The sequence below is a fragment of the Hoplias malabaricus genome, chromosome 8, assembly GCF_029633855.1.
Source record: "Hoplias malabaricus isolate fHopMal1 chromosome 8, fHopMal1.hap1, whole genome shotgun sequence".
NCBI lineage: Eukaryota > Metazoa > Chordata > Actinopteri > Characiformes > Erythrinidae > Hoplias > Hoplias malabaricus.
In genome coordinates this window covers 19,111,234-19,124,582 of record NC_089807.1, presented here as the reverse complement: position 1 = coordinate 19,124,582, position 13,349 = coordinate 19,111,234, and the positions used below count along the sequence as shown (strand labels likewise).

The 13,349-nt window shown below is 36.9% G+C and overlaps 2 protein-coding genes across 2 annotated transcripts; one reads left to right on the top strand and one right to left on the bottom strand.

Moving 5' to 3' along the window:
• Positions 1-711: 711 nt before the first annotated feature.
• Positions 712-6,249, bottom strand: fam241a (family with sequence similarity 241 member A). Its single transcript, XM_066679585.1, has 2 exons — positions 6,036-6,249; positions 712-2,690 (listed from the first exon to the last, which is right to left on the bottom strand). Exons 1-2 carry the CDS (start codon positions 6,138-6,140, stop codon positions 2,391-2,393), a joined length of 405 nt encoding a protein of 134 aa, XP_066535682.1. The 5' UTR covers positions 6,141-6,249; the 3' UTR covers positions 712-2,390.
• Positions 6,250-6,861: 612 nt separating this feature from the next.
• Positions 6,862-12,206, top strand: eif4eb (eukaryotic translation initiation factor 4eb). Its single transcript, XM_066678683.1, has 7 exons — positions 6,862-7,113; positions 8,135-8,238; positions 9,201-9,296; positions 9,625-9,688; positions 9,826-9,939; positions 10,040-10,179; positions 10,288-12,206. The coding sequence occupies exons 1-7, from the start codon at positions 7,096-7,098 to the stop codon at positions 10,400-10,402; spliced, it is 651 nt and encodes a 216-aa protein (XP_066534780.1). The 5' UTR covers positions 6,862-7,095; the 3' UTR covers positions 10,403-12,206.
• Positions 12,207-13,349: the final 1,143 nt, after the last annotated feature.

The window sequence follows — 13,349 nt, the reverse complement described above, 5'->3', positions numbered from 1 at the left end:
GAAAACAAGACTTTGGACACTGAGCAACAGTCCAGTCCTTTTTCTCCTTGGCTCAGGTGAGACACTTCTGGGGTTGTCTCTGGGTCGTGAGTGGCTTGACACAAGGAAAGCAACAGTTGTGTCCTGGACATGTCTGTTGTGGTGGCTTTGAAGCACTGACTCCAGCAGCAGTCCACTCCTTGTGAATCTCCCCCAAATTTTTTAATGGCCTTCTCTTGACAATCATTTCAATACTGTGGTTATCCCTGTTGATTGTGCACCTTCTTTGCCACATTTTTTTTCACTCAGCTTTTCATTAATATGCTCTGTGTTAATGACTGCCTTCCGGACATCTGTTAAGTCAGCAGTCTTCCCCATGATTGTGTAGCCTACTGAATCAGACTAAGGGACCACTTTAAAGGCTTAGGAAATCTTTGCTGGTGTTTTGTGTTGACTATTCTAATTTTATGAGATAATGACTTTTGGGTTTTAATTGCCTATGAACCATAATTACAATTAAATCAACATTAAAAGAAATAAACACTTGAAATAGATCACTCCGTTTGTAATGCAGGGCGGTTGGTAGGTGGATTGGTTACTCAAGTGTCCATAGGTGTCAGTGTGTGAGTGAATGTGTATCACCCTGCAAAGGACTGGTACTTTTACATTTAAAAATAAAAAGCCCAACAGAACAGATGACAGATTTTCTTTAAAAACATATAATAACCTTTATTTATATTCCCAAAACAAGTCAATTTTAATTGTAGCAACAGATGTAAAACATTTCAAAATATTTTCCAATACATTTCTCCCAGAATAATGATAGAAAATACAGCAGAATGGCAAAAATGATCTTCAGAGGTATGGCACAAAGCGCAATCAACAAGGTATAAAGGAACGGCCATAAACAGCAGTGATGCACATTTCTACTCTAGGCTAAGAGAAAATGTATTTATTATTATGGAGAACTGCAGCAGTAGCAAAAGAGCATATCTGTGCTACAGCTATAACACAAAGCGCTTTGCATTTTAAAATCTAATTTACAGATAAACAAATTTACAGATATAATTTCATACCTCTAAGAAAAATAAATTCTCAGAGAGATGCATATAGGCCATAATCATATGAAGAGCAGCTTTACCCGTTTTGCTGATTTTTTTTTAAGTATTATGTAAATACAGTACATATTAAACTAGTATTTTAATAACTTCACATAGAAAGTAGGTGTAATAGATTTAAAGCATTTCAAGAACAGCATTTATTTGAACAGAGCTTCTTTACCAGCTGGTTGCTGCCAAAGATGCCTGAATTTACAATTATTAACATGAATCTTAGGTTTAGTCAGAAAGCAAATGTATAGTATTTTTATTACACAATAAATATAATTTGTATTATTTCCCATTTGGGATTAATTAAGTGTTTGCTTGTTTTTTTCTTTTTTCTTTTTTTTGGGGAGGGGTGGGGGGTGTTATGGTTCTTTCTTGCAGGACTCAGAAATATTGCGCTAACTGTAATGGAGTAAATTAATATTCACATATTATTTTTACCACTTTTGTAGGCAGAGAGGCTGATCAATCTGTGATTGAATTTCCAGATAAAGGACAGGGATAAGGTTGCCCTCTAGTGCACTTGTGTGGTGAATGCAGGAACGACAGAAAGGACAATGAGATGTATACATCCAAGAAACATCATTCATGCCAGCATTCCTCTGGCAAAGAAAGTATGACATGATATGTATCATTCACATTGAATAAGGTTATATTGTAGTACCATTCGTTTCTTCTTTTAAAGTGCATTTTTTAACATCCATGCTATTCATGAATATATATTAACTCACTAGTCCGAGTACAAAGTAATATTCAAAAGGGAAGCATGCATATTAAAAGCACCTCACTTAGTGCACAAATGACAGTAAAGATTATTTCTTTCCCACAAATACCCTTTATAGTGCATGGTAAAAGCATCTCATTTCCCCTGCATTATAAGTGATGCACATTTATGTAATCAATAAATAGTCAGAATCAATCTCTGTAATAAAAAATTTCACTGTTAACCCATTTATCATTCCATTCATTTTAAAATGTTTACATAACATAACAGAAAGCTGTCATTTTCAAAATGAGGTAAAAAATTAAAAGCTGAAAAAAATATTAGGTCTTAATTTAGTCCAAATATTTGTATAGCAAAATACTTCAATACCTTTGCGAGGCACTATATATGCATACATAGTCATTTGAGGCTGGCAAAGGACAGAGACAAAAAACAAAAACAAAAAAACATTCATTTAGCTGATCTGTGTTAGGGCAAAAAGAGAGGATATCACTCTTGCTGTCCTTCTCCCTTACTTTCTTTTGCCCCAGGGCTGGCACTTGTTTAGTTTGTCCATGTACGTGCCTGTCCTGCCGAGACTTTTACTTCTGGATATAAATAATGACAATGCAGAGAGTTCCAACAAGACCCAAGGCCTGGATGCCCAGGAACCACAGGAGCGCCCAAAAGAGTATGACCACCACAGGCTCCACAATCTTTTCTCCAAAGTAAAGCTGTGTAAAGCCAACTCCTCGCAGACACTTGTTCAATTCTCCAAACAGAGTGCCCAGCCTCTCATAGTCATCCACAAGTGCTGCGTCCTCCACAGGATTCACAGCAGGCTGAGGCTCCAGCTCGGCACCTGAAATGCCTGGAGATCGCACTCTTGCCCTGAGGTCATTCTGAAAAGAATGGAGAGTTCTTATATATATATATATATATATATTTATTTATTTATTAACTTGGAGGTTGTTTTCCTGTGTAAGAACATTATTATATTCAATATTTCACTTTTCACGTCCAGTACAATCAGTTAAATATGACCAGATATGCTCTCTTGGACATATTACTTCCCTTTTCCACAAGTTCCATATTTCTGCAGTCTTATTAACACATCTGACAGGCTTTGGTCAAAAGTATCACAAGGATCAATCAACGCAGCATGTTTCTTACCATTTTTAAACAGCCCTCTTTAGAAGGACAAGTTTTAACGGCTCCTCCTTTAACTGAGAAAAGTTTACTCTAAGTGCCAAAGCCCAGCAGTGAGGAGCATGGAGCTCAAACGCTGACCTTTATTAATTTTCTCTTACTTATCTATGTCTGTTTTTGCCCTGTTCAATCAGTACATATATTTCTCCATTTAACCTTGACCTTGCGCTCTTACATAAATGCAGGTCCAGTTCTGTGATTGGAGAGATTCAGGTGAAAAGGCGGGACAACTCTGAAGCACACTCTATGAAGCACATCTACATAAAATGGAGCACAAAATCAGAATGACTCATGGTATCCCATGTTTTCAGACTAGGTTTTGGTTTAAACTTAAGAATGATTCGTAGCCTTCAAATGTATGTAACTACACATCATGCAAATTAACACCAAATTAACAGGCATATAAACAACAAATCCACATGCCTGCTATTGGGTAAGACTCCCTTGTGCTGCCTAAACAGTTCAGACTTGTCCGTTTCAACTACACAACACCTCTGAAAATGCCCTGTAGCTGTACGCTGCAAGGTGGGGCTTCCATGAATAAAACTTGTTTTTCCAGCTAATCCAACAGGTGCAAGATATGGCTAAGAATCCAGGAACATGAAAGCCAAGCCCACTATTTGCCATGTTCCTCAAAGCATTCCTGAACTATTTTTGCAGTGTGGCAGCTGGCATTATCCTGCTGAAAGCTTTTTTTCTGTAGTGAGCATGGGCTTTTTCAGCAGTTTGTAACTTTTCTGTGGGATCAGATCAGACAGGCAAGCCTTTGCACCTCTTGCTGGTTCACCAGTCACCATTGTAACAAGATAATAAATGTTATGCATATCAACCGACAGTGGTATCATGTTATGGCTTATTGGTATGTATATACAGTGGAACCTCTACTAACGAACGCCTATACTAACGAACTTTCCAAGATATGAACCGGGCATTTGAATATTTTTTTGCCTCCACCAACGAACCACGACTCTAGAAACGAACCCGAGCCTGGAAATGGGGCTGGAAATGGCCACTGACCCCAATAGGCGTGTCTCCCAGCGCACCCAGACTTGAGTGAGCTTTTAAGATTAGCAAATTGTAGTTTTAGCAATTTAGCATTAGTGTAAATAGCAGACATCGAAATTCGTGCTAAGTTAAGCCGTATCTACGCTTCGTCTCCCCACATTCACCCGCCTACTCTCCGTTATTCCCCCCACCCCCACCTCCCGTCATACAGCCAGTGCCTGTGTTACTCCTCCAGCCAGTCGTCACGTCTTCAAGGTAGCGATGTGTAACCACTTAAAACTTTTGTATTTCTTTTTTTATTACAGTTACCACTGTATTTTATTTATATATATATATATATATATATATATGTTTCTTACTAATTTGAGAGTTTTGTAAACATATATCAGTGTAAAAAGGGTGACTTTCGGGGTGGGCTGGAACGCATTAATTGTGTTTCCATTATTTTAAACGGGGAAAATTGACTCGAGAAACAAACTTTTCCACTTACGAACCGGGTCACGGAACGGATCAAGTTCGTAGGTAGAGGTTCCACTGTGCTATGTATGCATGAATAAGAATGCTTGCTTTTTACTTGTTGGTTGATTAGTGTGTACAGATTAAATGAAGAGGAGGTAATAAGCTATCAACAGACACAGGAACAGACTCAGAGGTGAAAAAGTCTAATGTAAATGTGTCAACCTACAGCAGTTAAGCAGATGGGTACCTCACAGGATTTCCTGGTTAGTCAGATAAATTCTTATGTACATTTTGTTTAAACACTTTTCTTAGGAAATAGCCCTAATACAAGGGAAAAAATATGGTAAAAATTATCCCATGTATCAAGATTTTTAAAGTGAATTGAATTGAAAACATATTACATATACCCCCCCCCAAAAAAAAACTTATATGAGTCATGTTAGGAATTGAAGCATCTTGGAGTTAAATGTGTTGTTTATATTTGTTTTGGGAAAATAACATTCAAGTTGTCTTGAGTCTATATGAACAGTCTGTATTTTCATGGTGTTAATGGTCATATGTTCAGTGCCATTTACTTCCAGTAAGCATGTGACACAAAAAAAATCCAAAAGGAAGTCAGAGGGACATGTTATAAGCAACAAATCAATGCCGTCCAATGAAAAACATGCATCTCCAAAACAGTAACTTTATAGGAGAAGTGGAAATTCTTAATTTTCAATAGACTACAATATAAAGAGATTTTATTCCTAGTAACTTTGGAGCACTTGTATTTGTCCATTCATCATGAAATTTGATTTGAAAGTCAGTGTGAAGGACAGCTGTGTTCAATTCATGTAGTAAACTATAAATAAACAAAATTGGAGATGCATGTTTTTCTTTGGACAGTGACAAAATGTGGACCATATCATTTTAAAGACTATTCTTTTGGGGGTTAAATTATTTATTCATATAGATGTAAAACATTACATTGACACAGTGGCAAATATGATCTGATATCCTAAATATCACCTAATTATCAATTTCAGTTTTTCTTCATATTCTTATGACTTGGTTTAAGAAGAAAAAATAGAATTTATCATGGTATACATGACTGTCCACTGATGGTCATTGTGATTATTGAGTGTTTTGTGCAAGCGGGCCTTATCAATTAACTGGTTCAACTCTCACAAGTTTCTCACTGGATACAGTGTCACAAGACATTTTCTGAAAATGTATGTACTCGTGTAGTAGGGGTTAAATAAGTTAATTCAAACGAAATGACGCCTAGAGAAGGAACACAGCACAGATAATACAAAATGAATCTGGAAATGATTTATTTAGTGAATTACAAATGGTAGAATACTCCTAGAATGGACTAACAATGTGTAAAACTGCCATATGTCAGGGCTGCTGAGGTCTAAAAAGACAGACCCGTGAACCACGCTGAGCCCTGTTTACATTATAAACTCAGGGAGGCAGATCCGAATAAAAGTGGAAACTAGAGGAACACACGGGTAGTTTAGATGTTAAACGGCTGTGATTGTAGAGAGCAATTGAGAAGAGTGAGCGTTTCTCAGAGATGGTTGTGTTCTAACCTGTTCGTGTTGTAGATAGCGGGTCTGAGAACCGTTTGGAGCCGCCGCCTCCAGAGCCCCTCGCCGCGGGACCACTGCTTCGTTTACCGACACTTCACTCGCCATATTCTGTTGTACACCGGAGAACGGAGCCGTGGTTTTAAATCAGTTCTGAGACAGAAACAGGGCCGAGGCCGACGGGCTCAGCGCCGCTTCACTCGCTTCCGGTCTTTACTGTAAAACAACCTCCCAGTGACGTCACTATAACGGAGCCCCACAGCGAGTGTCACATATAAACTCCACAACACTGCAATACACTTACAACACAGCCTAGAGCACCAGCACAACTGATTAGCCGTATATCGGTCTAATATATATTAGCTGTCTCGGTTAGACTGAAATTCATCACAAACTCAGCAGAGTAACAATAGCTCAGACTAATTTACACTAGCTCTGATATAACTTCAACTGAATGAGGATGGAGATGACATTGCGATTTCAACAACCAGAAAGAACGTTAAAAACAACTTATTTTTCTACTCTGACAACTGCTTTATGAGTTACAAAATTTAAATAAATCAAGAAGTAATTGTGGTTTCTGTCAATGCTAACAACCATAAAGAACTTTAAAAACAACGTATTTTACAAGTTTTCTACTCTGACAATTTCTTTAATGAATTACAAAATTTAAATAAATGAAGAAGTAATTGTGGTTTGTATCAATGCTAATGGCAGGATTTTATAATGAGTTATATATTTCAAAGCACAAAAAAGGTCATTAGAGGCCTTTTTGTCACTTATATGATCTGAGCTGTGCAAACGTGTTCATAGGTGTGAACGTGTGAGTGTATGGAGCCCTGTGATGGAGTTTCGCCCTGTTCAGGTGTTCCGGGTGGGCTCTGGACCCACCGCAGATCAGGATGAAGCAGGATAAATGGATTAACTACACATTAACCTCAGTTTGTTTAGTGTCGTAAATGTTGAGTCAAAGACAGCTCTCTCTCTCTCTCTCTCTCTCTCTCTCTCTCTCTCTCTCTCTCTCTCTCTCTCAGTGTCTTGTGTGAATCAGGCAGAATGTAAAATGGCGACTGCGGAGCCGGTGAGTGGAGTCCGTTCTCTTTTTTTTGTTTGTTTGTTTTTGTTTTTGTTGCTCTCTGTCCCTTGAACCCGAGTCGATCTCACTGCAATAGTATTTGTACTGATCGGTTTGGTTTACAATGACTCCGGAATGTCAGTTACTTGCACACTTTACTGAAGTTTACTGGACCGTTTGAATGAGAGCTGCAGGTTTCTGAGCCTTAACTTCACTCATAGCCCCCACTCCCCCCCCCCCTCTCTCTGAACTACTTCGGCTCAGTCCGGTTTGGGGCTTGTTTTGAAAATAGCCGCTGGTAGTCTGAGCAGCTAGCTTATACTAATTACTGTTTCAGATATATTAGTCAGTACACCGAGTCGCATCTACAGTTAAGTTAAATATTTTAACATTTCAGGCTGTAATATATGCTATCCCACCTAGCGTTGTCAATAGCTAGCAGAAGAATTATTTTATGATATCGTTAGCTAGTCAGGTAGCTTTTCCCTTCCTTTTACTGTCCTGGTTAGGCAACGTGTACCATTAACGTTAACGTAACTTGTTGGCACATGCATTGAGCTAATTTAAGCATATTAAAATTATATACCATATTCAAAGATATAAAAGCAGGCTGACAGCTGCAGCTAGTTTACGTTTGGCCGCCACGACATCTGTAACTGTCCAGAGGTTCATGAGCACTGATTCTTCCTTCACCAATGTTTTTACTAATATAGGCTAAAACTCTGCTGAATTTAAAACAACGTTCTGCAGTCGTCTGTATTTTTGCCTGCAATAAACAGATAACGGAACATGGTTTGTTTAGTCCCTCATCTGGTTTCTTTTATGTTCCAGCTGTTGACTTGGTTCAGACCTAAGTTTTACTTGAGTTCAGGGTCTGTCTAATAAAATAATTAACTTCCATGCAAACGTCGCACAACATATTTTGACACTGCTTTCACACTTCTTTATGTTCGATGTATGCCTCGAGATAAATACGAATATAAATGGTGTTGATGTAAATTTATGTTTTTGTATTATTATTCTCAAGGAAGTAATCTTGAATCCATCTAATTGTGAAGAGGAGAACTCTGAGGAAACAAGCCAGGAGATTGTTAACCCTGAGTGCTATATCAAACATCCACTACAAAACAGGTGAATTACAAACTACATTATTAAAAGAGAATGGCAATATGATGTTGTTTATTGTTATCAAAATACAATTCCTTTGTCTAAGCACTGTGTTAATACAGTTCTTATATAATTTACTCCATGCCAGGCTGCATGTGATTCTGCAGCTAAAATCTATGGCAAATTCTCGCATGTTGAAGACAGATTTTGTGGTGATAAGTCCAAAATGATAGAAAATGCCAGTATGCTGTTTGTGTCCCTCCATGCCACTGTTCAGTCAGTTCACTCACATTGCAAGTTGTGGGACTAAAATTTCTAATAATGCCTGAACTTTAACATAGGCTGTTACTGCTCATAAAGATACCAAATCTTTCACTGTAGGACATGACACATTTAAAATCGGAAAGTCTACTGATTTTAAAATCACAATCAAATAATTATTTAAAAATTAGAATTTTCTCTCTGTGGCAGCATTATTCTGATGGTTATCACACCTTAAATACACCTAAGAATTAATAACTGATAAAGTTTTTTTCACATACTTAATTGAATACCAATCAAATAATTCCTCCTAATGGCTTGTTGCTGTCACACAGCTCCAGGGTTCTGGGGTTGTGGATTAGCCATGCAAAAGTGTGTTCTGCCTTGCATCCACTGATTCCAGGTAGTGTCCTTACCCACTGCGACCCTAAGCAGTATAAATTGCTTACAGAAAAAGAATGAATTAATAATTCCTCTCTATCCCCCAGAATGTTTTAGGGCTTATTGTGCTACATTAGTTCAAGCTGCTGCTTGAGAAAATAACAGAATGTGGAGTGGTGTTGCTAGCTAATTTTTAAACTTACTTTTTTTAAAGCTCTTGCTTTCTCCCTCACTTGGTCTTTGTCTTACTCTCTTTCATTACTGTGGTATACACGTTGTATCGACTTGGTTGTTAATCAAAAAACAAAATTATTTACTTTTCTGATTTTGCTTGTTTTCAACAGGTGGTCTTTATGGTTCTTCAAAAATGATAAGAGCAAAACATGGCAAGCAAACCTGAGGCTGATTTCCAAGTTTGACACAGTAGAGGATTTTTGGGCGTAAGACTTTATTATAAATATTCATTTAATGATCAGAAATGACACTTCTGCTTGGAGTGATTACAGTATTTTTGCACCATGGGAGTCAGCTATGACCATAGCATATTGTACATTATCAGAAAAACAAGTAATGTACAGGTACATCATTGTCTAATAAAGGTACAGAGGACAGAAATGTACATCTAAAGCTATTTCAGAGTTTTTAGGCTCCATTTGTGTTCTCTAAATGTGCATCACATTCTGTTCTCCAGAAGGAAATGTAAATATCTGAAAATCATCGTAATATGATGTGCCTGTGCCAGAGCTTTTGATTCTGTGGTTTTTATAGGCTTTATAACCACATTCAACTATCAAGTAATTTGATGTCTGGCTGTGACTACTCACTATTCAAGGTGAGCTTGCATTTAAAGCTTTTAATATATCTGTGGAATGTTGTTGATATATTTTAATAATTACATTTTTTGGGGAGTGCGCTTTTGTTTTGTTAGCAAAATAATACTAGCTTCTTTTTCCTCCTTGTGTACTTCAGGACGGCATTGAGCCCATGTGGGAGGATGAGAGAAATAAAAAAGGAGGCCGCTGGCTAATCACCCTCAACAAGCAGCAGAGGAAATTTGACCTGGATCGTTTTTGGCTGGAAACGGTGAATTTCCTTGTAGAATTACTTCTTCAGTCATCTTTTACAGAGCTTTTTTCAGCCATTTTCCGCTTTGATGTTTTTTAAAGTTTTCACTCTCTTGCAGCTGCTTTGCCTCATAGGAGAGGCCTTTGATGACTACAGTGATGATGTGTGTGGTGCTGTAGTCAATGTCCGAACAAAAGGAGATAAAATAGCCGTCTGGACAACTGACTATGAGAACAAAGACGCTATAACGCACATAGGGTGAGATCAATACGTATATGTAGGTTAAAATTAAATATATTGTGAATGCAATACACATTTATGTATGTATGCGTGTATGTATGTGTTTGTGTTTTGTTGTTTCCACAGGAGGGTGTATAAAGAGCGGTTAGGCATCCCTATGAAAATGACTATCGGCTATCAGTCTCATGCCGACACCGCCACTAAGAGTGGCTCAACTACCAAGAACAAGTTTGTGGTCTGAAATTCTGAGCCTCTGTCTTTCTCTGTTTCGATCTTTATCAGTCTATGTCAGATGCTCTTTGATTTTCTGTTATTGGGTTTGTGAATCAAATCCTATCCTGAACCAAAGTTACGTTAACATAGTTAGGCTTAAAATATTATGAACAAGTAACACTTGTTCACAACCCCAATAGGTATCTCTTCAGACCTCAGGTGATTAGGAATTTAGTTCACAATGTATTTCTATTGGAACAACCTCAGCATGTAATAAGCTACAAGTATTAAATACAACAAACTATGTCCACCCAAGAAAAACAAAAGAAATGTAAGCATAATCATGTCATATGAAAAGTAATGAAAATTTCAAAAGAGTTCAGAAACACATGTGTTGTTAAACAGGACTTGGAGATTGTAAGATATATGATGTGTTCTTTTAAAAACAAATTTTTGTTGAATAATTTAACAGCAGAGGAAACAATTGCCTGTATGCTCTTATCCAGCAGCCTTGCTGCAGTAGTGCCTAATGATCATAAACATATTAATTTATGCAGATTTATCATAACATTTCATTTGGGCAGTTCACTTCCACTAAATTGCATGTAATCAAGCAAATATTCATAAGGCTGCCTTATTTCTTTCAGCATTAACTTTATTAAATTTGGGGTTTTGCAATTCATTATAAGTGTTTTTTTTATATATATATATATATATATATATATATTTTTTTTGAATTGTGTGATGAAGCTGAGGTTTACATTCCTTTTCAGAAAGGTAATACGCAGAACTTTAATTACGCTGTAATGAGCAGTTTGGTTTGTCTGAATGTAACTGGCTTTGATTGGATTTAGCCTAGTCACTGCATTAACCTTAGGTCACTAAAAATTAAAACAGTATCATGTGGATTAAATTTATTTCTCCAAAATATTGCAAAAACTCTTAAATACAAAACTCTGCCTTGTTTCTGGCACACAAATTCGTCCTTTTGACTTGCATATCAAAAAGATATTGGCATTTATGGTTGACTAATGGCTGTAGCTTCTTGCAGGAAGCATATAATTTTCTGTGGGCACAGGATACATGACAAACTGCGATTTCAAAAGAATCAATTCTTAATGTGCAAAAACGTGGAGGGATCCTGTTGTGAGTTTTTATTACAGGCTTTGCTCTGAATGCCAAATTATTCATCAGATATAAATGTGATATTGGTATGTTTAAATTGTTACAAGTCAGGCAGAAACTGTTTTGGCTCACATTGAGCTTTCGTAGTTTCCTAGCTACTGCTTTTTAGTTATGTGTTGTCAGTATATTCACTGTGGTTAAAAGTCAGAGACCATCTTTCAGTTACTTGATTTTCAGTCTTAATGGCTTTAATCAAGATCATAAAATAAAAAAAGCTGAAGTTAAATGTTAAAGGAAACAGAGAAAATGTCTGTCACCACGTGATAAAATTTTGTCTTTGAGAAATGGGTGAAAATCCCTGCAAAGCCTCCCCAAAAATAAAAACTGTAATAAAAGCCTGCATGGACAAACTAAACAGTGAAGAATTTACTATTGTATATAGTTTAATAATCTGTGTAATTCTCTTTGTTTCCTGCATTTTTCCTAACCCAGAAAAATGAATAATTTATACTTAGTGGGTTTTTTGAATTGAAATAAATTATGGTTGGTAGGATGTATACACACTACTGTATAAGCTATAACACCTGAAACAGCATTTTGTCTACATGCTATTCCACAAAAGAATGCACTTTTAATTGATGGAGGGTTAACAAAAAAAACTATTATATATTTATACTGCTATGCCATTCCTTACTTGAAAAGTGTGCATCTATAATAAATAAACACTGATGTTGTTGGTAGAGTGGTAAGAGCTGGTTCCACTGCCAGTGAAGCATGTATTAAGATAATTGGGCATACTTGTTTTCAAGAAATGCTGTTTGAATATGATATATTACATATCATACTTCAAATTAGCTCAGGGAAAATTGAGCTTCTTAAACAAATCCATTGATTAATCTTCATTGGAGAAACATTAATTAATCTAATGTTTTTTTTCTTTGTGTATTCACACATTTAAACAAATCTAGCAAAACTCACTCGAGTTAAACTAATGTTGAAAGCTGTCTCTGTATATGACAGATGTAGCTGCAGAACGTTAAATGCATGTCGCTTACGCAGATTTTCTGTGACTACATCTTGAAAATTGTGCATTATTATGCATGTGGCACTCTCAGAGATAGTGTAAAGCATATTACTTATGCACATTCATTTTGTTCCAGCTGTGTGTCATGTGACCTGCAGTTGTTTGATTTGGGTCAGCTCAGTTTAATAACGTGCCAGGTCAGTTCATCTGTACTCTCAAGATAATTTAGCCCAAAGATTTACATGCTGGTCCATCTGGGTCCAGACTGTCTGGTCCTACCGGATGAAGATGATGTTGTCATTTTAACAGAAAAACAGTGGGTTATCTCAGTTTTCTGGATCAAAGAAATGTAAATATTTTAATTTCACAACAAATGTGTGTCAGCATAAACATCCTCCAAACATCAATTTAACCAAAATACAATTACAAATAAATGCAGTGATAGGCCCAATATTGTTTCTCAGAAATTTCAGAGAGATTTCAACCTAAGGCTCAATACAGTTTTAAACAGGCCCTGAGGAACACATTTTTATCTTGGCCCAATTTTTTAATCATGTCCCACAAAAGGTAATGGGTATATAATGTGGTTCAGAAAAGGACCTCCTCTTGAGTAAAACAGGAAAAATCTCTGAGGAGGAGGAGGAGGAGGACTCAGAAAATACTGAATCTGCAAAAACAAGGACGTGATGTCAACACAGGCCACTTTCAGACTTGAGAAGCTATTAAGATGTTCCCGCTGGGTTCACACCGAGGGCATATTGAAGCTTTCTGCATTATCCTCACCACCCACTGATGATGACAGACATAACCAAGCATTAGCAATTTA